This window comes from Uranotaenia lowii, chromosome 3 (genome assembly GCF_029784155.1).
Source record: "Uranotaenia lowii strain MFRU-FL chromosome 3, ASM2978415v1, whole genome shotgun sequence".
NCBI classification, from domain to species: domain Eukaryota; kingdom Metazoa; phylum Arthropoda; class Insecta; order Diptera; family Culicidae; genus Uranotaenia; species Uranotaenia lowii.
This window is the reverse complement of record NC_073693.1, coordinates 18,421,091-18,445,969: the sequence shown is the minus strand read 5'-3', so window position 1 is coordinate 18,445,969 and position 24,879 is coordinate 18,421,091. Positions and strand designations below refer to the sequence as shown.

At 36.2% G+C, this 24,879-nt stretch overlaps 1 protein-coding gene across 1 annotated transcript in view; it reads right to left on the bottom strand.

The window, feature by feature from the left end:
- Positions 1 to 24,879, bottom strand: part of LOC129751307 (myocyte-specific enhancer factor 2) — a 225,004-nt gene that overhangs the window by 41,143 nt on the left and 158,982 nt on the right. The window contains exon 3 of the mRNA XM_055746727.1: positions 1,570 to 2,304. Coding sequence (XP_055602702.1) covers positions 1,570 to 1,623 — 54 coding nt within the window. The 5' untranslated portion in view covers positions 1,624 to 2,304. The remainder of the gene's footprint in view (positions 1 to 1,569; positions 2,305 to 24,879) is intronic.

Genomic DNA, 24,879 nt, shown 5'->3' with positions numbered 1-24,879 from the left:
CAAGAATAAGGGTCAAGCATCCAGAATTGAAAGAGAATTCAAAATAAATTTATTTGGAAATAAATTCAAAATTTAAAAAATCTATGAATTATGGAAAAGTTTCCCAAATCTGTTTTAAACGACACATATTTTGTTACGAAAGTTCTGCTCAAAATTCTGTGAAACAATAGAATTTTCAGTGATTTTGGCAACCTAGTCTGTGATAAAATATGCACCAAAAATATGTGTAATTCCAATTCTTTTTCGGAAAACTTATTTAAATGGTCAGCAAATAAAAAAAAATGGAATGAAAATTTGTTTAAAAAAATATACAATACAGAAAATTATTATTTAGTTGTAATCAAATGCAAAATTTTAACTCCATTTCATTTTTTGTCGCACCTGGAACCTGAAATTTTCAAACCATTTTTTAAATTATTGATCCCAGGATTTAGTGACATTTTAGCAAAAAAGGGAATTACAATGCAAACTCAAATAAACAAGACAATAATGAGTAATATGAGGATTATTTTATGCAGATATGATAGGAAAATTCTAAACGTTACCATAACCAAAAATCGAATCAAAACTAATTTAGTAAAAACATTTATGCAATTTAGTGCTGGAAAATTAACATTCCAACATTGAAACAGTATCGAAAATTCTGCTATTCGATACTGTTAAAATAAATAAATAAATATCGAATCACAAACTCAACTTTAATCTTCCATCTTTATGAGGGAGTTTTTCGACAAAAATCATATATCAACTATCAATCGTTCAGAATTCTAAAGAAAACCTTCAGCTACTTGATCAGAAATTTTCAGTCATTAGCACAGTCGTGCACATACCGTTGCTTGTTAAATAAGATGCGCTTCTTGCAAGTCTTATATGTCCGGATTTACAATGACTCTTCGCTAATCAACTGCATCAATGTCGCAAAAACACAAATATGTTAAAACGAATTTTATTGAAAAAAAATTGCTGTCGATGAGTAAGGATTTTTTAAGGGTAAGATCATTTATGAAAATGTTCTCGAAAACATATCATGAACAATTTTTTTTTTAATAAGAATCTGAACAAAGTCAGATAAAGGTATTAATTTCGGCATTGAATAGAATCCATCTAGGAACATTCGCAACACTTGTAAGTAATTTCCTAACAAATCGCAGAATCCAAAACAAATTTTTAACATAAAATAACCGAAACAACATTTTCCAAGCTTTTGAGTTATTCAAAACGCCGAAGTTTTGCAAGAGTACGCGAAAATTATAAGGTCGGGTGATAAATTCGAACCATTTAATGTTATCTACTTTTTTACAACGATTTGTTTGCTGTCAAGGCATGAATTCGAAATAAAAAAAAATCGAACATAAATTAAATCATAGTTTATAATTTCGAAGTTTTCAAGATCCTACAATAATCGAATTTAATGAGCACCAAGCAATCACATCATTTCTGAGTTTCATCAACATTTGATGGATCGGCACACGCGCCCGGATTTTCCGATTGATAATCACCAGTGATTCCCGGAAACGAGGATTCGATTAGCCTAATGGATTTCGGTAAAGGGGCCCCCAAAAATCTCACCTGTCGGTTCCGTTCGTCCGTTATCCGTGAGATCTGAATCTTTTTCCTGCCCATCCTGGCTACTCGAATGCCACTGCCTGCTCCTATTGGTTTCCGTTTTTGTCGACGTCGTTGTTTTGGATGTTGCTTTGCCTGCGGCTTTGATTTTTCACTATTTAATCCCAGCTAATTTAAGGTCTCCAGCTTAGCACAAGTTCTGCTGGACTGCCCCTGAATTGCAGCAGCCAGCCACTTTGAGGGGTCAATTCAATCCACCCTCCACACCACCCACCTTTCTGTGTCGACCACAACCACACAATTCGCTTGATATGGATCCTTCTTGAGCTTTATTTATTTCCCAGCCGCTCGATCTTAACCAAAGAAAATAAATTAGCAAATATCACTCACTTTACTTTTCCCAACCAACCCACACTTGATCACAGCACTTTTTTCTTTTCCTTTTTCAATGCTCCGGCTCTAATTCCAGCATTCCCGGAAACATTCGTACCTCGGTCGGGTATTTGCGAAAAGCAAACGAAGCCACGAACATTCAAACACTGGAATAACAAATGGGCTCCGGCATTTGGTGGCTCCAGAGGGTGAAAAACACTGCACTACCCCCCTTGTTGTTTTTTTCTTTGCTTTGATGCTTTGGACCAGAAAATTTCAATTCAAAACAACCGGAATTCCGTTGGTCACGTTCTTCCTTGCTGCCTGATGTTCCGATGAGCTTTCAGCAGGCTCTAGTCTTAGTATCTGCAAAAAAATGAGAAGAAAGAAAATGTTAGAAAATTTGTTCGATAAGTGATAAGTTGAGGTTTAAAAATTTATTTTACTGAATTGTGTTAAAAAATATTTTTACGCTCCATAATGTTGCAATAAACATAACACTTTCCAAGAAGTCGGAATGTCAACACAAAAAATATGACCCCCACAACAAAACAAAAACCAAAGAAGTGTTCGTTATGCAATCACAGTTTCAACCTACCCTAATGCGCGGATGTCTCCCCACCCTGTCGTTTATAATGCGAAATAATCACCACCCAATTCTAGTTTTGCCCTCCCATTGGAAAGAAAATCAAGGTGGCCCATACCTAGCCGAGCAACCTACAGCCATCGGGAAAAGCACCGCGAAAGCACAAATCGATAGTATTATGTCGTCGTCGGCGTCGTCTTCAAGGATTTTGGTTCGTGGCTTCGTCCGGTCAACGAAGCGCCATCCGTTCTGGAGGCCCGGTGGCGGCCTCACAAGAAAGCAACAAAATTGAATCGAAAAGTGGAATAAGCTTCTAATTGGACTCAAGTTTTAAAATTATTCTAGGATAAACGGAATTTATAAACCAAAATTTGGACAAAGATCACTTTCTACACACCGATTGAAAAAGTTACATTTAAAGGCCCTACTTGAAGAGACGAAAAGATCTTATTTCAGCTTGCAGTGGCAAAATTTTTGTGGAGATTTCACGGGATTTTAAGCGAATTTTCAACACAGATTCTGTGTCACAGACAAGATTACCGAAAAAAGTCTGTGTTTTGACGGAAAAAAATTTTTGACTTTCTGTGATTTCACCCTAAAATTCTGTGACGGTTTTCGTTGATGCATTTTTCCATCGATTTCATTCAAAAGTCATGTTAGATTGTATCTTTTTTACTTTTTTCTTGAGAAAAATCAATAAACATTACCAATTTTCTCATATTTTCCAATTCAAAGATAATAATCCAAAATTCATATTGACATAAAAAAATAAATTATGAAAAAAAAGTCCAAAATTTTAATATTCTGTGAAATCTGTGAATATTTCTAAAATTCTGTATTCTGTGACACAGATTCTGGGATGAGAATTGGCTCACAATTCTATGGAATTTCAGATGTTTCTGTGATTTCGAAAACCGTGGTCACAGAACACAGAATTTTGAAATATTCACAGATTTTACAAATTTTTCAAATTTTTAAAAGATTTCCAAAATTTAAATTGTTTTTAGAAAATATAAAATTTTGACTTCTTACTTTGAATAAGAGAAGTATGACAAGATTGTTGATTGATTTTTCTCAACTAAAATGTTAAAAAGACCCAATCGATCATGAATTTTCAATGAAATTAAAGAAATAGCATCACAGAAAACCACCACAAAATTTTTGTGTAAAATCACAGGAAATCAGATTTTTTTCAGAAAAACACAGAATTTATTTCGGCAACCTTGCGGGTTCCATCATTTTTTAAACTGTTTTCAGCGATTGAAATTAGAAGTATCTTATGATTGAGATTACTTATGTTTAAAATCTCACATTGAGAGTCAAATTTGAGATATCTTGTATTTCGCACTTTGTCTGATTCATATATTTAGGAACTACTCAAAAAATAAAAAATAAAATACCTAAAATAAGATTCAACAAAATCATACAAAATTTTCTAAGTTACTCCCAGATGATAAATTTGTGGATTTCGTTGAACAAGCTTCTCCGAACGGTTTTTTTTTTCTAGTCTTTAAAATGTTGTTTTTTCTGAGAATAACTCCAGGACTCACACTACGGTGGCAGCCAAATGAGTTTTGTCGAATTTCACGAGCCAAAATTACAAAAATTTTGAAGATTAGCCCAAAAAACTGACCTGTGCAAAATTTCAGCTCAATCGGACTTGATTTAGGGGTACTTCGAAGCACTCAGCGTTTCGGTTTCTGACCCTCGAAAACCGCCAAAGGGGACGCCAAAGGAAATCAGAAATCAAAATTAAATTTTTGATGCCAAATGATTCAAAAATGCATGAAAACTTCGAGATCTGGTGATTTCTCAAAAATAAAATTGAATCATCGACATTAAAATTTCAAAAATCACGTAAGGAGCGATTTTTGTAAGGCAGTTCGGAAAATCGAAATTTTAATTTTAATTCCAAACGACTTAAAAACACTTGAAACGTCGAGATCTGGTGATGCCTCGAAAAAAATTTTTTTTACCAAAATTGTCTTTCTTGGATTTTGTCGGTTTTCCGAAAAACGGCCGGTTTAAATTAAAATATTTTTGCTTTTCTTACAGAAATGTGGTTAATTTAGGAGATCATTAATTGTGGGTCTTAGTCAAACCTTCCTAGGAATCTATCGAATTCAGCAGATTAGTGTTAATTAGTGTACTCTGCACTATAAGAATGATTTTTATCTGAAAAAATGCACAATGCCTCTACAATCTATTAAGAACGGGAAAAAACTAAATACAAAAACGTCGAGAATTCTGCTAGCATCTTGAATCGAGATATTTCTAAGGCCCAAGCATAGTTCACTAAATTGCAAAATGTTCAATTAATTCTCAGTCTAGAAAATACCATGATATTTTTATAAAAACTGGCGGATTTTACTAAATTAACAAAACCAACACATTTGACAAAAAATGACAAAATTGTCAAAAATATTAAATATACAAAATTACGAAAAAGGATATTGAGTAAACTGAAAAAATTCTCAAAAATGACAAAATCGACAAATAAGACAAATTTAACAAAATTACTAAATTGAATATAAAAAAAATTGAAAATCATCACAAATGAAAAAATTAACAAAATGAACAAATTAAAAAAAAACCAAGAATGACAAAAATGATAAAATTTACAAAATTGACAACATTGACAAAATTGCAGAAAAAAAGACAAAGTGGATCAATTTGACAAAAATTAGAAAATTGATGAAAAAAAGTCAATAACAAAAAAAAAATGTCAATAATAGAAAAAAATTGACAAAACTTAAAAAAATGATTAAAAGGAAAAAAAAATACAAAAAGGACCAGCATGACAAAATTTACTTTTGTCATTTATGTCCATTATGTTTATTTTGCCAGTTTAATCAATTTGGTCAATTTTTGTCAGTTTTGTTGGTTTTGTCAAGTTAGTTAATTTTATCAATGTGGTCAATTTTGTCATTTTCGTCTTTTTTTTTAAATTTTGTCAATTTGTCAGTTTCGTCCTCTTTTAAGTTTTAGTCCATTTTGTCAATTTTATTGTTTTTTTTTAATTTGGTCAATTTCGTCAATGTTGTCAGTTTTGCCAATTTCGTCAGTTTTGTCTTTGCAGTTAATTTTTTCAATTTGGTAAATTTTATCATTCATGTACGTTAATTTTGTAAATTTTTTTCATATAGGTCAATTTTGAAAATTTTTCGAATTTTTTTCAGTATTGCTAATTTTGTTGTTTTGTTGAAAATTCCTCAAATCTGTCTATTTTAACAAAAAAAAAACCATGCAATTTAATTTACAAAAGTGATAAAATTGAAAACAAAATATAAAATTGAATAAAAAATTGTTAATTCGACCGATTATTGGACCCAACGTTACCCTGAATACTGGACTCTAAACTATGAACTTTAGCTTACAGACTTTGATAACCGGACTTTGGACTCTGAACCCTGGACTTTGAGCTCCGACTCCTGAACTCTGTATTAGAGACTCTGGACTTCAAAATTTGGATTTTGGAGTTTGTTCTCTGTAGACTCTGAACTCTGAACTCTGGATTCCAGACTATGACTTTGGAATATGGGATCTGAACTCTATACTCTGGACTTTGGACTGTGACTTCTGCATTCTGTATTGGGGACTCTGGACTCTGGATTTTAAAATTTGAACTTTGGAGACTGGAGTCTCTCTAGAATCTGAGCTCTGAACTCTGGATTCCAGGCTATGAACTTTGGGTTGAGATATCTGAAGTCTATATTCTGAACTTGAAACTCCGACTCCTGAACTCTGTATTGGGGACTCTGGACAATGGATTTTAAAATTTTAACTTTGTAGTCTGGAGTCCCTGTAGATTTTGAACTCTGAACTCTGGATTCCAGACTATAAACTTTGGGTTATGGGATTTGAACTCTGGACTTTGCACTGTGTCTTCTGCATTCTGTATTGGGGACTCTGGACTCTGGATTATAAAATCTGAACTTTGGAGTCTGGAGTCTCTCTAGAATCTAAGCTCTGAACTCTGGATTCCAGACTATGAATTTTGGATTATGGGATCTGAACTCTATACTCTGGACTTTGGACTGACACTTCTGCATTCTGTATTGGGGACTCTGGACTCTGGATTTTAAAATTTGGACTTTGTAGTCTGGAGTCTATGTATTTAGACTCTGAACTCTGAACGCTGGATTCCAGACTATGAACTTTGGATTATGGGATCTGAACTCTATACTCGGGACTTTGAACTCTGATTCCTGAATTCTGTATTGGGGACTCTGGACTCTGGATTTTAAAATATGAACTTTGGAGTCTGGAGTCTCTGTAGAGTTTGCACTGTGAATTCTGAACTCTATATTCTGGACTTTGGAATGTGACTCGTGAACTCTGTATTGGGGACTCTGGACTCTGGATTTTAAAATTTGGACTTAGGAGTCTGCAGTCTCTGTAGACTCTGAACTCTGAACTGAATCCAAAATATGAACTTTGGATTATGGGACCTGAACTCTATACTCGGGACTCGGTCTCTGAACTCCTATCGGTGTAGAGGTCACCGATCAGATTCCAGAGTCCAAAGTCCAAGTAGAGTTCAGATCCCATAATACAAAATTCATACTTTGACTCTTGACTCTGGGCTCTCAAATCTGGGGTTTGGAATCTGATCTCTGGACTAGGTAATCGGGACTTGAAACATAGGACTTGGGACCTTCTACTCTTGATCCTGGACTATGAACTCTGGTCTCTGAAATCAAAGACAAAGTTTTGAATTCAGACGTGAAAATTCAGATGTTTGGATTAAAAATCCGAAATCCAGAGCATATCATTATAAATATAAAATCGATATCTTCAATTTTAAGTTCTTGACGACATGATTGAAAACTGATTGCTGAAAAGCTAATTTCAATGATATCATTGCTTGATTGCAAAACATAATTTTTCATTCAACCTCTGACACTTTGTAGACGGCAAATAAACATGGTCGCTAAATTATCTACCGAAAGAAAACTGGGTCATCCAGCGAAAGGCCAGGCCAGCTTAAATTTCGGAACAGCTGCATGTTCAGCTCCTTTTACGTTCTTTTCCATCGGATCGATTGACCCAACCGCAATCTTTCGCCTAGAGTCTACAGCCGAAACGTCATTCGACACACCGCACCACTAAGGAAGGATAGCTCTGAAAATGAACAGCGCGAAATATGATAAAAAATTTTCCGTTTCCTCGTCCGCCCAAGTTCATCAGTCGGAAAACACATAATCTAAGACCATTAGCTGTTCGCTTTATTTCATGGCTAGGAATCGACCAAGTCCTTTTGAAAAAAAAAAACAAAAATATATCCTTAAATTGTGTCGGTTCGTCTACACGGAAGCTCTTCGGGAGAGTGAACGGATTGAATTGAGCCCGACGAGGATTGAGGAAAAACTTGTGGAGACATAAGAAAGAAAAATAGCTAGAAAAAAAAATCAACACCGAAGGTCACGACGATTGATTATTTATGCTTTCATTTTTCCGCCTTCCGTTTTCCAACCCCCATTTTGGAATCGTGGCATTGGGAAAGCGTGCGCGCCCCCTAAACCAAGTGACATAGGGAAAAATAAAAACGGGAAAAACCGTTCCGATCGACACACAAACGACAACAACACAGTGATGACGTCGTTGACAGTAATGATAGAGGCCACTTTTATTGCTTCGTTCAACTACAGCTGGGTTCCACACGGCCTATTCTGGACAAATCGAAAAGAGGGTGGATTAGTTTTCGATTCATTGAAAAAAAAAACCCGAGGAAATCAGCAAACTGATCCAAACAGAATAATTGCTCCGGCACTTAAGATTACCTAACCAGTTTAACTTTGAGCCTTAAGGGTTCGATCAAGTTCGCGGTTTCGGTCACGATCGTCACGTAGATTTCGTTGATTGATAGATGTAGTGTTGATTAGACAGAAGATACAGTTCGGGCAACGGCATAATTTCAAAGAAAAGAATAGAACTTTTAGATATATCTTTCGAAAAAAAAAACGAAACTGTCTTTGAATCAGTTCTGCAATAATCTTCTACCTCTAAACTATTTACAATGCGAGATGATTTTTTTTCAAACATGGGTTGCCGTCAATTGGCAAAAATTGCACTCAGCATTCCAAAGAAGATTGGCATTGTCGTTATTTTGTCACATTTTTTAGTTTTATTTTATAAAAGATGTATAATTAAATTTGTTGACGAAAGAAAGTGTGTATCTATTTATATATTTATTTTTAAAGATTGGCCAATTGTCGAAAAAAGGCCACTTAAAACAGCCAGTCTTACTATATTTTATTGTTTTAATTTTGGCTATTTTTCGGTCTTAGGTTTCAAGCAAACAACTTTGTTTTTGAAATGCCCGACGTTTCGACCATTTTTGGTGGTCTTCCTCAAGGGTATTGTCTAATGGTTGGACAATACCTTTGAGGAAGACCACCAAAAATGGTCGAAACGTCGGGCATTTCAAAAAGACAGTTGTTTGCTTGAAATCTAAGACCGAAAAATAGCCAATTAAAAAATTAAACACCAAAACGTTCGATAACATAAACCTAACTATATTTTATTAATTTTGCTAGAGTTTTATTACATTTCTCCTAAGATGCCATCACTAGTGCTTTCAACATCTCGCAGTTTGGAGCACTTGATTTCGGTGAATTTTGTCACTTCTAGACAAAACTTTTTAATCCGTTTTTACATCAGTTCGGGCCAAAATCAGTGAAGAAGTTTTATGTTTACTGTAGATTGGCAGTGTAGTTTTGGAACACAGTGTAACATACACTCTTTCTAGAGTCAAGAATCCTGAGCCCCAAAATCAAAGTCTAGAGTCTAATTTATTGAGATTCTGGAAGGCAGAATTCAGAGTTAAGAGTCTTGTCAAAGTCCTATCAGGGCCGAAAGTTTAGAGTCCAGAGTCAACATTGCAGAATCCTGCCAGAGCTCAGAATCCAGAGTTCAAAGTCCAGATTCAGAGTCTAAAGTCTTGAGTCTAGAGTCCATTTCAGAGTTCAGCGTCCAGAATCCAGAGTCCAGAGTCAAAAATCTTGAGTCCAGAGTTCAGAGACCACAGTCTGGAGTCCGAGTCCAGAATTCGCAGTCTAGAGCCCCCAATACAGAGTTCAGAGCCAAGAGTCAAGAGACCAAATTTCTGAGACCACAGTACACCATCCATAGCTAAAAGCTCTTATTCTAGATTCCAGAGTCCAGAGTCCTACTTGAGTCCTGACTGCCAAGTCCAGATCAAGGTGGCCAAAATCACAGAAAAATCTGTAATTGCACAGAATTTTGAGCAAATTTCATCACAGAACACAAAATTTTGAGATATTCACAGATTTTACAAAGTTTTTGAATTTTGGATGGATTTCCAAAATTACTTTTTTTTAAGCCGGTATAAAATTTAGATGTCTTACTTTGAATTAAAAAAAAATAACAAGATTGGTAATGTTAATTGATTTTTCCCAACTAAAATGTATTAAAGACCATGAGTTTTCAATTAAATTAAAGGAAATAGCGTCAAAGAAAACCATCACAGAAATTTTGTGTAAAATCACAGAAAGTCAGAATTTTTTTTCTCAAAAACAAGGAATTTTTCTACGCAACCTTGGTCCAGATTGCAGTCCAAACCCAAGTGACACTGTTTAAGACTCGTCAGGCCTCGTCTGAAACTTGAACTTGGTGTTGTAGCCGGTTATAAAACCTGAAATCTCGCTTGGGGAGTCCATAGTCTAAAGTCAAGAGCTCAACATACAGAGTCTAGCCCTTGCTCGCGGTCTAGAGCCCAAAGTCTTGAGCCTAGAGTCAGGGTTCAGTTAGAGTCAGGGTACAAAGTCCAAAGTTCAACTCTCAAAGTTCGAAATCCAGAGTCCAATCTGAGTTCAAAGTTGAAGATCGGACAGATTCAGAGCTCAGAGTATATGTATAGTCCAGAGTCAGGAGTTAGGAATCGTTCAGAGTTTAGAGTCCAGTAATCGTGAGTTCATTTTCTTTTCAAACCTTTATTGTTTAGTTTAGAATTGATTATTTGTATCATTTTTGACATTCTTGTCACTTTGATTTTTTTCTTTCTATATTTTCATTTGTTATTATTGGCATTTTTTTTTTGTTTTGGTTTAAAACAATTTTTAGACCTTCTCTGTTAAAAAATGACAGGGCCACCTAAGTCAAAAAATATGTTTAGGAGGCCTTTTAACATAAAAATAGTTAACATGTCGTTTGTAGCGAACTGTGATTCATTATATAAAACATTAAATAGAAAGCCACCGTTTTCCGGAAAACGGCCAAGTGCCTAAAATTAGATTTTCGACAAAATTTTGATTTTCGAGGTTATCCCTGACGTTTAAAGCATTTTTAAATTTATTTGGCATGAAAATAAAAACTTCGATTTTCTCGGGGGGGGGGGGACATTTTATGGTGAAAAAAATCGAAACTTTCAGCGCTTTTTGTCAAATTACGTCCGATAGAGCCGAAAATAATCTGAACAAAAGCATGTATGCTTGAAAATTTAAAAAAAAAATCAATATCGAAAAGAGATTAAGTTCCCATTTTTCAAAGGTTGTTTTTTCTCTTGTGAAAAATACCAACATCTATAGAGGATCTAAAGAGAGAGGAGAGGATTATTCTAATTATCAGACAATTTGCGCCGAGGGTCTCCAGATTTTTCCCAAAATTGAAAATTTTGTTCCCCAGGGGCAGCGTTACAGTAAGAGAATTTAATATTCCTCCTAATAGAAAATAACTTAGCATCTTCACTTAACTGGCACTGACATCTGAATGAAATAATTCATTGGAAGCGAATAGCATATACGTTTTGTATGTCAAAGTTTGCTTGGAAATAGATCAATAGGGTACTCACCGCCCCGTTTTGAACAATTTTCGAGCTCAACGCCCCTCTTAGAGATTTTTTTTTAAATATGAAGAATAGGATCGTTGAATAACCATTTCCAGAACAAATACTTCAACTTGAATACAATCAGTTTGTTTTGGAAACCAAAACTAATTTCTTGAATTTTGTTGAACCAAATTTGTCATTTTTGAATTCCAATTAATTACTGTCCGGTGCCGGTGAAATAAGATATTTCTGGATATCATAAATTTCTAACTTATATTTATTAAATCTTAAATCTGAAATTGAAAATCTTAAATTAGAATGCTGTTCAAAGATAAGCAGCATTCACCGATCTTAGACTTTAAAATAATAACGGAATTCTGGCAATGATAGTGATAAACTAATCATTCCAAATTGCTCGGTTATGTCAGGGCTTATCCGGATTTTCAGAGAAAACAATTTAGAAACGCCCGGTCCGTCCCGCTTCCCCGGATTTCGAGGAAAAAAGTTCGGATTTATCCACAGTTAGCAAAATCCAACCTAAAAACTGTAATTGAGATCCAAGGATTAATGATTTTTTTCATCAAATATCAACATTTCTTTAATTGTTTCATCGAAACAAACATGTCAAAAAAAATTTGGAATTGTTAAATAAGGGGTGTATGCAACACTTTGTTTGGTGAATGACTTTTGAATGCATGGATGGAAATTTATGAAATTTTCAGTGAAGCTACCTAGTAATGTAATGTGTACGTGTACAAATTTCTGGTGACAATCTGCCAAGTAGTTTTTGAGATAGCCTCCAATTCTGAAGATAATTGACATAATTTTTCGGGCTGGATCGAGAAAAGTCTAGGAAAGTCCCAGTGAGAGACACAAAAACAGCTGGAAATTAATTATTCGATCAAATTTAAGAAGGCAGCACATAAAAACATTATAAGTAAAATGCCTTAATAAAACCTTTTGTAAAAAAAAAACAAAATTAAGAAGTCCTAAAGGATCCTATAGTGAGCTGAAATTTTAATAAATGAAGCATGAAGTGAAAGGATGTGAGAGGTTTTTTCAAGCTCAATTCGAAAATATCAATGGAGGAAGTGACAAAAAAGTGAAAATTTTCTGACTGGTTCGTCAAAGTCAGAAAGTTTGAAGCTGTGCACCGGTAAAATAAACAAAATACGGTGGTCAAATCGTGCGTAAAATATTTGGACTGCTTGTGGGGAGATATTTTCAAAAATTTCGTAATGGACAGTAGACTGAGTCGATTTGGGGTCATTTTTGAATTTCTCAAACCCTGGGGTCTCAAAAGCTTCGTTTTGGTCCAAAACTCATCCATGATTTTTTGCAGAATTTCTAAGTATCGTTTACATGAGTAAATTTGGACTTTTAGGTTTGTATGGGAAAATTGAATATTTTGTACTGAAAAATCATCATCATTTTTGATTCTTCTGTGCAACCAAGCCTGCTACTGGGTTTTGTGCCAATTTATAAAATTCCCAAAGGAAATTTTCCGCTGAACAACTTTGTCTAAGACCGTAAATTCGTATCTTATTAGCGAAAAAAGTTATTAGCTGTTTAACAGAGGTATGTCTTTTAGCATTGATAAACAATAAATTCAATTGACACCACTGCTTGTGCCTTGCGAAGTATTGCATGAAAAGTAGTCATGCAGTTCATCGCAAGGCACTCAGCAGTGGTGTCTATTGAATTTATTGTTGATCAATGCCATAAGACATACCTCTGTTAAACAGCTAATAACTTTTTGTCTAATAAGATACGAATTTACGGTCTTAGACAAAGTTGTTCAGAGGAAAATTTCCTTTGGGAAATTTATAAATTGGCACAAAAACCATTAACAGGCTCGGTTGTACAGAAGAAACAAAAATAATGATGATTTTTCAGTACAAAATATTCAATTTTTCCATACAAACCGTAAAGTCCAAATTTACTCATGTAAACATTACTTAAAAATTCTGCAAAAAATCATGGATGAGTTTTGGACCAAAACGAAGCTTTTAAGACCCCAGGGTTTGAGAAATTCAAAAATGACCCCAAATCGACTCAGTCTAATGGACAGCAAAACAAACTCTTAAGCGGTCACGCTGCTGAAATGCTTGGATAAACAATAACTTTTTATATGTTTATATTTTACTATTTTTCTAGAATTTTCATGAAAAACATCTGGTTTTTGGCCGGATTTGTCCGAATTTAGAGTTTAAGAGTTGGAAATTTAGAAATCCAATATAAGAGATTTTCCACATTGAGAAAAATATAAAAAATACGGTGTTTTACTTTTTTTTATACAAATACTGTTGCAAAAAGTGTTAACACTAACAAGACCACACCAGTCAAAATGACTAGTTGGACAATTTGTTTGTTGTATATCTTTTATGAACTTCATTTTTAAAAAAATCACAAAAAAACTACTTTTCATGAATTTTGAATCTTTATAAACATGTGTAATTTTAATTTCACTAGCTCTTTTGATAAGCGAAATAAACTGGGCCATGGACACTTGGACCGTGACCAATCAAAATGACTGGTAAAATTCACAGCCCTATAACTCAAACAAGATACAACATTTTCACTCGCTTTTGGTTTTGTTTGCAATATACATTGAAAACGATGAGCCCCAGAGGATTTTTGGTGTGCAGAAGTGTGTTAGTCATTATAAAATAATTGTTTTTTCAAAGCAAAGTCATGAAGATTTGAGAAAAAAGTTCTCGAATTTACTGTTGTGTGGCGCTCAAAGCCCTTGACTTCCAATTTTATTGTTTTGTTATGTTTCCTAACTATCATCAAATATTCCATCAAAAATTGGTGAACTTTCACCAAGATTTGTGTATGTTATGTTAAATTTAATACATGTAAATCCGATGTGAAATAGAAAAATTTAAATATTTTATCAACATGGGTGGACGGAAAGGCTTGCAGCCGAAATAAATTATATAGAATGAAGAAGTTTTCCATTGCAGACAGAGATATTCTCTACTCAATACCAGGCACCGTTATAATCGTTGTTTTATTGGTCTTAATATTTTTTCTAAAAATATTCTAAAGGCCCAATCTTCGATGATTTTGCGTTAATTCTTGCACCCATAGTGAAGAACTTTATATACATAACAGAAATTTTCTATCAAATTTAAAGAAGCACCTTTACCTTTAGCATGCAAACAAGTTAGTTTTGGTTTAATGTCGGTGAATCCGTGTACCCATGGTAAGTTACTTTAAAACCTATAACATATCAAATATAATTTATAATCGTTACATTGAAAAACTTCAGATCAATGGGTGCTAGAAAATGTCTACTACAAGAAGTTAGGTGAAACCGGGCACCCATGGTGGACATTCATAGTCATTTAACATAATTTTTTACTAATATTGGTAATGTGCTTGGTAATGTGATAATTATGTTAAATATTCAATTTATGACAAATGAGGCGATTCCGTGCACCCATGGTGAAAATACTTTCATTCGAGAAAAAAAACATTCTCGAATGAGCTATTGAGCTATATCAGAAAAAAACGATAAAAATATTGTGAAATATAAAATTTTCGCTTTATCAGTCACCGTGACCAGTCACGGTCAAAATAGGTATATTCAATCTTCCAGTCCTTCTTGTGTTAAATGAAGGTTTAAAATTAAAATTGATAAATTGGACAAAATGGGATTCCCAACTTGAAATGGCTTGAATCATATGTTCAAGGCAGAACTGCTTTCGTCAGACAAGGTCACATCAAATCTCGAAACATTATAGTCCCATCCGGTGTTCCTCAAGGCAGCCATCTGGGTCCACTTTTGTTTAACCTCTTCATGAACGACCTTTGTGAACTTATCGAGTCCGAATTAGTTTTCTATGCAGACGATCTCAAAATGTACCGTTGAAAAGCTCACTGCCTGTCGCTACAGCAGGACCTCGATAAGCTTATGCTTTGGTGCAAAGTGAATACGATGGAAGTGAATCTCAAAAAAATGTAAGATTGTTACGTTCACCAGAAGTAGGGTTGTAATTTCGCATCAATACACAGCTGATAACGTGGCTATTGACAAAGTTGAGTCTATTCGAGATCTCGGTGTTATTGTGGATAAGTCCCTATCATTCAAGGAACATTTAGCTGTAACGGTAGCAAAAGGAAAAACAATCCTAGGATATCCTAGGATTTTTTTCCAGGAATATCAAAGGATTCAGTGACACTACAACTCTCAAAGCTTTATATTGCTCCCTTGTTCGCTGTGGATTGGAGTACAATATTCAAGTCTGGGCACCAAACACGATCGGAGGATTGAAGCTACTCGAGTCAGTTCAAAAGCGATTCCTGAGATACGCACTGCCTAAACTACCATGGAACGAACCTCAATGCTACCACATTACCATGCTCGATGTGGAATCTTAAACACCGAACCGATTGGTTCACGAATTATACTACTTCGTCGTCTGTTCATATTCGACATCATATCCGGTAAATAATATTGATAGTGCTAGCCTCGTGGAAATGATACCGTTTCATGTCCCCTCCCGTTCCTTAAGGGGTTTTGAGCCTCTGAGATTGAACAACTATGGTAGGAAAGAATTTTATAACCCGTTTGACATATCTTGTAAATTGTTCGACCAAGTGTATGTATATTTTGATTTCAATGTAAGCAAGGATAGTTTTAAGATGAGATTAAGTAATCGGTCTCTATGACATTAAATTTCCGTAGACAGTGACCAATAAATAAATTTAAAAAAAAAATAAAAGTTCTTTTAGATTCAATGTACTTCTTTAATTTATGTTTTCATAAAATCTATGACAGAATCACAAATGAAGCCTATTTACACAGATTTATTTCAAAAGATTTTGTTTGCTCAGCTTTTTTTTCATTCAATACATTTTAAAGATTTTTAAGCATTTCTATAAAAATAATCATTTGCAGTAAAATCCATCATAAACTAACAAAAGATCAACATCGTATTTAAATGGCAATTTGAAAAAAAAACTGCTTGTAATTGAGATGCTGGGACAATTAGTTGCTTTGCAGCTCTGCGATATTATAGACATTTTAGTATTGAACCTGGCTTTAATTTGATGTTTTGTATTATAATTTCATTGTTTTGCTTCGTCTTTACTCGTTGTCATTTCAAATTTACGTAGTTTCCGGATTTGTGTACGACCTCACCGCCACCTGAGCCCTTTCAGCGCCCACCAAATTTCAAAGTTGCTCAACCCCGCGTCCGTGGAAGCTCCAGCGCCCCTCAGGGGTTAGTAGGGACCACTTTGAAAACCACTGATGTAAAGCCTTTTTTCCTAATTCAATTTTCGTCTGAACATGAAGATTTCTACCCCACCAATCAAATCTAACGGTCAAATATTACATCTCAAATTTACGCTACATTTGGTGTCATGCTTAACCTCGAAAATGATACAAACAGCATTGAGAAATTGGTGTTCTAGGTCAACATCAGATGGAGTATTTGGCAAAACATTCAGCTGGCAAAAACATAGGATGAATTCGTTTCTCATACTTATGTCGGCATTTTTATTCGTACCCAAATTTTTTTTTGGCATAGATTTAGCAACAATTGGCACAAAGATATGCAACAATTTTTTTGGGTGTAGTTAGTGGTTGGATCATTTATAAATTTTGATAAATTTAAGCAGTTTGGAGTTGTTTCAAACCTTGTTTCGAAAGACAAAAGACGAGCAGAGGTGCCTGCCTAGAGGAAAATTCCATCTTAGAATTTTGCTTGAAATGTAAGACGGCTTCTACGGTCTTCCATCCTGGCTTAAAATTTCACCACCCCTCTTGATTCCGCCGATTCTGCCTCTCTGCTTACAAACTCATATGTATGAGGGAAGTAAGGAAAGTATGGCAGAATATAGCGGTTTTCCGCTGCTGTTGTTGTCGTCGATCGACGGACGATCGTGCCTCTTGTACATACGTTTCATCAAATTCTAGTTATATACTATCCTCCGTCGTGTCTCTACATATTGCACAAACATTTTCATTGAGGCTTACAGCAGAAAAAGGGGGCCCCAGCGAAATCAAACCAGCCTGAGTGTGTTTTTCCGAGCAAACTACCTATGTACATTTTCCTCTCTAGAGATGTGATGTGTCTAGGCTAGGTAGCTTCCCATGTTGAAAGATTCGTCAAGGAGCAGTGAAAAATGAAATGGAAAACAGCATCGCGGCGTTTGTCGTGATGGTCTCTGATCTGTTTGGCGACGACAACGACAACGAAGACGATGAAGACCGACGTCGATGATGATGGCGGCGATGGCCGAGAATCTGATGTTGATGTTAATGATGGCGGCGGCGTAGACGACGTTTCTTACCTAACAACACAAGATTCTCGTCGCGATGCCCCAGACATCGATATTTTGTCTTGCTGATGAAAAGTTTCAAATTTTTGCTTCGTTCTGAGAAAACGATATGAAGGTACCTTTATTTCACTAAAGCTATATATATATATATATATATATATATTTTTTTTTTGAAATTTTTAACTCCTATTTCTGAGTTCAGCTTATTCTCAAGTATTTATGACGAACAAAAAATCGACTGAACTTTGTTCAAAATTGTTCTCAAATTAAAAAAAAATTGCCTCTTGTAAACGGCTTTAAATATATGTAGGTGTTCAAAAAATTTTTAATGTACACGTACACAATTTATTACCCTCTTTTGAAACCATTTTAATATTTAAATTAATAAATTATACACACAAGCTTCGTCGTTAGCTCGTCGGTTCGAAGTCTCACTTCCCGGAGAATGATCTCTAGGGAAAAAAATACGCCGGCAGCCTTTTCAACACTTCCAAAGGCTGGCCATAAATTTCAAATTTTTCAACCATATTTATTAGCACCCAATAACATAAAGAAACTCGAGGTGATGGCATGCGAAACGCAAAGTGCATTGCACAATCCAGAACGTCAAGGTGACCAATCCACCTACGAGGTCTTTTAAAATTTTCCTAAAGGTTGAAGAAGGGAAAATCGAGTTCTTAGATTATTAAAACATTACTCAAAATTCTAAAATTTGGATTCAAGCTTCCTTCATTCTTTCCGAGAAACACTTTTTCCGCTGTTTCCCTTCTCAAGACAAAAACCATAAAAAGGCCTTAAAACGCTTAGCATGTTACGGTAAACTGGAAAACGCTCGTTTGAATTTTCCCCGACCAGGAAAGTCACTCCTGGTCTAGGGGTCATGGTGAAATATGAAAAGTTTCGCGTGTGCCCCTGAATGTATACCTGCGAAGCTACTACTTAGAAGAGAAGGTTTGCTTGACCGTGACTTTTGAACCGGGCGACCGGCGCGGGTTGTTCCTTTTCTAGGCAGAAGGAAGGAATACATAAGTAGGTATTTTCCGAAAAGGAGTTTTTCTTCACTCCTTACCAGGACGATAACTACGACTGGAAATGAATACGTTTGTTCTTTGCTGGCCATAAACCGTGCTTTGCTTTCTGGTACAGAGGTGGGGTTCGTAGAATTTGTGTGAGAACGTAATGTCCCATAAACACGTTATGGCGTAGCATTTCATTTTGGCGAAATGATAAAACAACGGTTTTATAATTTTAACGTCCTGGAACGTCCTGAAACACAGTATCTAGGGGGAAGTCGTCTATGACCGGACACCTTCTATGGCCGGACAACATTGATTTTTCGAAAACGATATATCCTTATAATGTTTTAACATCATGAAAATAAAGTAAATAGTAGCCTGATATGGTGTTAGAAATATGGTAATCCAATCTGAAAAGGTAAACAAATTATAGGCATCGAAAGCTTTCGCCAAGTAGTACGACGAGGATCGCCTAAACTTTACATTTATATTGTGATCAGTTTTTACGGCTTGTCAAATGTGAAATGCACATAAACGTCATCGTTAGTTGGTTATCTTTCGACTTCAGTAGATGTATGATAACAAAACGAAAGTTCAAACAAAATATTAGGAAAATAAAAAAAAGTGCGATTTCTCTATGACCGGACACCATATTGTTCTCTATGACCGGACAAGAAAATATTCAAAATTATAAATGATTTCAACTTGAAACTTTCATTTTTCATCCCTATAGCACCCTCAATTGGTTAGCTGAAGATACGGATTCAATAACCAAACTATTTTGGTCCTCTGATAATGTTTAAATTTTGCTGTCCGGTCATAGACAATTTTACTCTAGTTTTTTCGAAAGAAATGTTACATTCTGGTTTGTCAAAAAAACTTTTATAAATGGCTTCATAGAATGTCCAGTATTGAAAAGTACTTACTCACAAGACCTAAGCAAGTGATTTCAGTCATTTTGCTACGTTTTTGTGCCATTGGTGACAACTTTGGTGATGAAATTCGTATTGTCCGGCCATAGACAACACTTTTGGAAATGAGTGAAAACTAACATAAAATGATCTCTCTTACCACATGAATATGTTGTAAATTAATTTTTTTCTAATACTGTTTAGTGATCTTAATATTGATACTCTTCAAATCAGTAGAGGAACCAATATTTACAAAAACTTATTTTTGAAGTTATTGCTTAAAAACCTTAAGTGTCCGGTAGCAGACAACTTCCCCCTAAATATTGAATTAAGCTGAAAAAAATGTAAAAAAAACATATATCTTTGGGCTCGTATGCAGTAGATGGTGTTTTTCTTGCCATTGAAATGCACTTGTTTTCTACTTGAACTGTTTATTGTGCTGGAAAAAGATTTGAATTTATATAGATTTTTTAAAGATTTATTCAAGGGTCGTATTCTATTTATGAATATGTACTTCTGAAATGTTTGCTCTTACGTGTGAACTGTTTGCAAATTTAAAAAAAAATATTGTAAAAATTTAATTCTGTTTCTGACGGTGTGTCTTACAAGCACCTAATTATGACAAAATTTTGCCCAATAATTATTTTAAAAAAATGCCACTGTTTGGTCATTATCTCCCATTGGATTTAGCAAATAACAGTTCGGATTGACTCCCATCCCGTCATCGTCTTTGCTAGACATCTTCAAATTGAAGATTTCGGTTTGAAATTTATAATGATTTGCTCTAAATTTTGGATTCTTAATCCTAACATCTGAATTTTCACGTCTGAATTTAAAATTTTGCCTTTGATTTAACAGCCCAGAGTTCATAGTCCAGGATCCAGAGTACAAGGTCCTAAGGCCCGTGTTTCAAATCCCGATCACCGAGTCCAGAACCCAGAATTTAGAGCCCAGAGTCCAGACTCTAGAGCCCTAATACAAGGTTCAAAGTATGAACTTTGGATTATGGAATCTGAACTCTATACTCGGGACTGTGGTCTCTGGACTTTGGACTCTGGACTCTGATCGATGTTCTCTGCACGATGAGGGTCCATAGATCACATTTTCGAGTATAAAGTTCAGATCCCATAATCCAAAGTTCGTAGTCTGGAATCCAGGGTTCAGGGTCTACATAGACTCCAGACTACCAAGTTAAAATTTAAAAAAACCAGAGTCTCAGAGAGATCGAAGTCCAAAATAATGAGTTCAGATCTCATAACCCAAATTTCATAGTCTTGAATCCAGAATTCAGAGTTCAGAGTCTACATAGATTACTGGCTCCACAGTCCAAATTTTAAAATCAAGAGTTCAGATTACCCAATACAGATTTCAGGAGTCAAAGTTCAATGTCCAGAGTTTATAGTTAAGATAAAGAGTTCAGATCCCAAAATCCAAAGTTCATAGTCTTGGATCCAGAGTTCAGAGTTCAGAGTCTACATGGACTCCACAGTCCAAATTTTAAAATCCAGAGTTCAGAGTACCTAATACAGAGTTCAGGAGTCATAGTTCAATGTTTAAAGTTTAGAGTTGAAATTCCATAATTTTTAAAATCCAGAGTCCAGAGTCTCCAATACACAGTTTAGGAGTCAGAGCTCAAAGTCCAAAGTAGAGTGTTCAGATCCCATAATCCGAAGTTCATGGTCTGGAATCCAGAGTTCAGAGTTCTGAGTCTACATATAGTTCAGAGTATAGAGTTCAGATCCCAGAATCCAAAGTTCATAGTCTTGAATCCAAAGTTCAGAGTCTACATATACTCCAAACTCTAAAGTCCAAATTTAAAAATTCAGATTCCGGAGTCTCCAATACACAGTTTAGGAGTCAGAGTTCAAAGTCCAGAGTATAGAGTTCAGATCTTATAATCCAAAGTTCATAGTCTGCAATCCAGAGTTCAAAGTCTACATAGACTCCAGACTCCAAAGTCCAAAATTTCAAATCCAGAGTCCAGAGTCCCCAATACCAGGAGTTTAGGAGTCAGAAATCAATGTCCAGAGTTTAGAGTTGAGATTCCATAATCCAAAGTTCATAGTCTTGAATCCAGAGTTCAGAGTTCAGAGTCTACATAGACTTCAGACTCCTAAGTATAAACTTAAAAATCCAGATTCCGGAGTCCCCAATTCAGAGTTAAGGAATCAGAGTTCAATGTCCAGAGTATAAAGTTCAGATCCCATAATCGAAAGTTCATAGTCTGGAATCCTGCGTTCAGAGCTCAGAGTCTACAATACACACAATACACAATACACAGTTTAGGAGTCAGAGTTCAAAGTCCAGAGTATAGAGTTCAGATCTCATAATCCAAAGTTCAGAGTTCAGAGTCTACAAATACTCCAGACTTCAGAGTAATTTTAAAATCCAGAATCCACAGTCCCCAATACCGAGTTCAGGAGTCAGAGTTCAATGTCCAGAGTTTAGAGTTGAGATTCCATAATCCAAAGTTCATAGTCTTGAATCCGGAGTTCAGAGTTCAGAGTCTACATAGACTTCAGACTTCAAAGTCCAAACTTTAAAATCCATATTCCAGTGCCCCCAATTCAGAGTTAAGGAGTCAGAGATCAAAGGCCAAAGTATAGAGTTCAGATCTTATAGTCCAAAGTTCATAGTCTGGAATCCTGAGTTCAGAGCTCAGAGTCAACATATACTCCAGACTCATTAGTCCAAATTTTAAAATCCAGAATCTAGAGTCTCCAATACAGAGCTTAGGCGTCAGAGTTCAAAGTCCGAAGTTTAGAGTCCAACGTCTAGAGACCAAAGTCTCGAGTACAAAGTGCAGAATTCAAATTCCTCAGAGCCTATAATCCAAAGTCCATAGTTTAGAGTCCAGATTTCAGAGGTCAGTTTCAGAGTCTAGAGTTCAAGATCCATAGACCACACCCCCGAGTATAGAGATTTAAATCCAAAGTCTATAGTCCAGAGTCAAGGTTCCAAAGTCCACAGTCAATTTCAGAGTCTTGAATCCTAAATCCATAGACTACAGCCTCGAGTCAGAGCTTTAAAACCAAAATGCATAGTCTAGAATCCAGAGTCCAGAGTTTAGAGTCCAGAGTTTAGAGTCCAGAGTCCGAAGTCTATAGTTTAGAGTCCAGAGTTTAGAGGTCTATTTCAGAGTCTAGAGTCCAAAGTCCATACACCACAGTCCCGAGCACAGAGATTTAGTCCATAGTCTAGACTCCAGAGTCAAGAGTTCAGAGTCCATAGTCCATAGTCCAGAGTCCAGAGTCCAGATTTCAGAGTTCAGAGTTCAAAGTCCAAAGTCCATAGTTTAGAGTCCAGAGTTCAAAGGTCAATTTGAGAGTCTAAAGTCCAGAATCCATAGTCCATAGTTTTGAGTCGAGTTTAGAGGTCAATTTCAGAGTCCAGATTCCAGAGTCCAGAGTCCAGATTCCAGAGTCCAAAGTCCAAAATCCATAGTTTTGGGTCCAGAGTTCAAAGGTCAATTTCAGAGTCAAGAGTCTAGAGTCCAGAATCCATATTCCATAGTTTAGAGTCGAGTTCAGAGGTCAATTTCAGAGTCGAGAGTCTAAAGTCTAGACACCGTAGTCTCAAGTACAGAGTCCAGACTCTAAATTCCACAGATCAGAGTTCAGAGCCTACAATCCAGAGTCTGGAGTGTAGAGTTTAGAGTGCAGAGTCCAGGTCCAGAGATCAATGTCTAGACTTCCCATTACAGAATCCCTAATACAGTCGTTAGAGAAGAGGCCAGAGCTTGAGATTTCAGAATCAGAGGTTTGTATAGTTAACTCTTTCACGATAAGAGTTCAGTCCTCGAGTCGTAAAAGGAGAGATCTGACCTTCTTTCAACAAGAGGAGGGGTAATACGTGTTTACCTCGAGTCTTTACAAAGAGAGCCCAGATCTCGAGTCTTCGGAAGAGAGATGGGGCCTCGAGTCACGCAGAGGAGAGGTATGTGTACGTCAACCTCGCGTCGATGCGAAGAGAGGTCGGATCTTGAGTCGTAAGAGGAGATATCGGGCCTGCAATTCAGAGTCCAGAGTGCAGAGTTCAGAGTCCAGAGCTCAATATCTAAACTCCAGAGTTTGGAATACAGAGTTAAAAGTCCACGGAGTTCAGTATACAGAGTGTAGAATCCAAAGTACAGTATCTAGAGTCTAGGGTCCATAGTTTAGAGTCTAGACTTTCCTTTCCAAAGTTCAGATTCCAGAATATCAAATACAGTCGTTAGAGGAGAGGTCAGACCTTGAGTCTTCAGAAGTAGAGGTTTGTACGGTTAACTCCGAGTCTTCACGATAAGAGGTCTGATCTTGATTCGCAAGAGGAGAGATCAGGCCTTCAGTCAACAAGAGGAGGGGTAATACGTGATTACCTCGACTCAATTCGAGGAGAGGCCAGATCTCGAGTCGATATAGGGGAGATCGAACCTCGAGTCGCGTAGAGGATAGGTTTGTGTACTTCAACCTCGAGTCGATTCGAGGAGGGGTCGGATCTCGAGTCGTAACAGAAGAGATCAGACCTATAATCCAGAGTCCAGAGCTCAATGTCTAAACTCCAGAGTTTGGAATACAGAGTTAAGAGCCCAGTATTCAGAGTATAGAATCCAAAGTACAGTATCTAGAGTCTAGGGTTCACAGTCTAGAGTCTAGACTACCCTTTACAGAGTTCAGAGTCCAGAATCTAAATATAGTCGTTACAGGAGAGGTCATACCTTGAGTCTTCAGGAGGAGAAGTTTGTATGATTTTCTCCGAGTCTTCACGATAGGAGGTCAGACCTAGATTCACAAGATTAGAGATCAGGCCTTCAGTCAACAAGGAATGGTAATATGTGTTTAACATGAGTCATTACGAGAGTCGTTAGAGCAGAGATCGAGCCTTAAATCGTGCAGAGGAGAGGTATGTGTACGTACGTCAACCTGGAGTCGATGCAAGTAGGGGTCGGATCTCGAGTCGAAAGAGGAGAGGTCAGTCCTATAATTCAGAGTCCAGAGTCCAGAGTCCAGAACACAATGTTTAAACGCCAGAGTTCGCAATAAAGAGTTCAGAGTTTAGAGTCAGAGTCCAGAATCCCAAAAACAGTCTTTGGAGAAAAGGTGTCAGACCTTGAGTCTTCAGAAGGAGAGGTTTATATGGTGACCTCCGAGTCTTCACGATAGGAGACATCGATTCAAGATCAGGAGAGATCAGACCTTCAATCAGCATGAGGAATGGTTATACATGTTTACCTCGTGTCATTACGAGGAGAGACCAGATCTTGATTCGTTAGAGGAGAGATCGGGCCTCGAGTCGCGCAGATGATAGATATGTGCACGTCGACCTCGAGTCGATTCGAGGAGGTGTCGGATCTCAAGTCCTAAG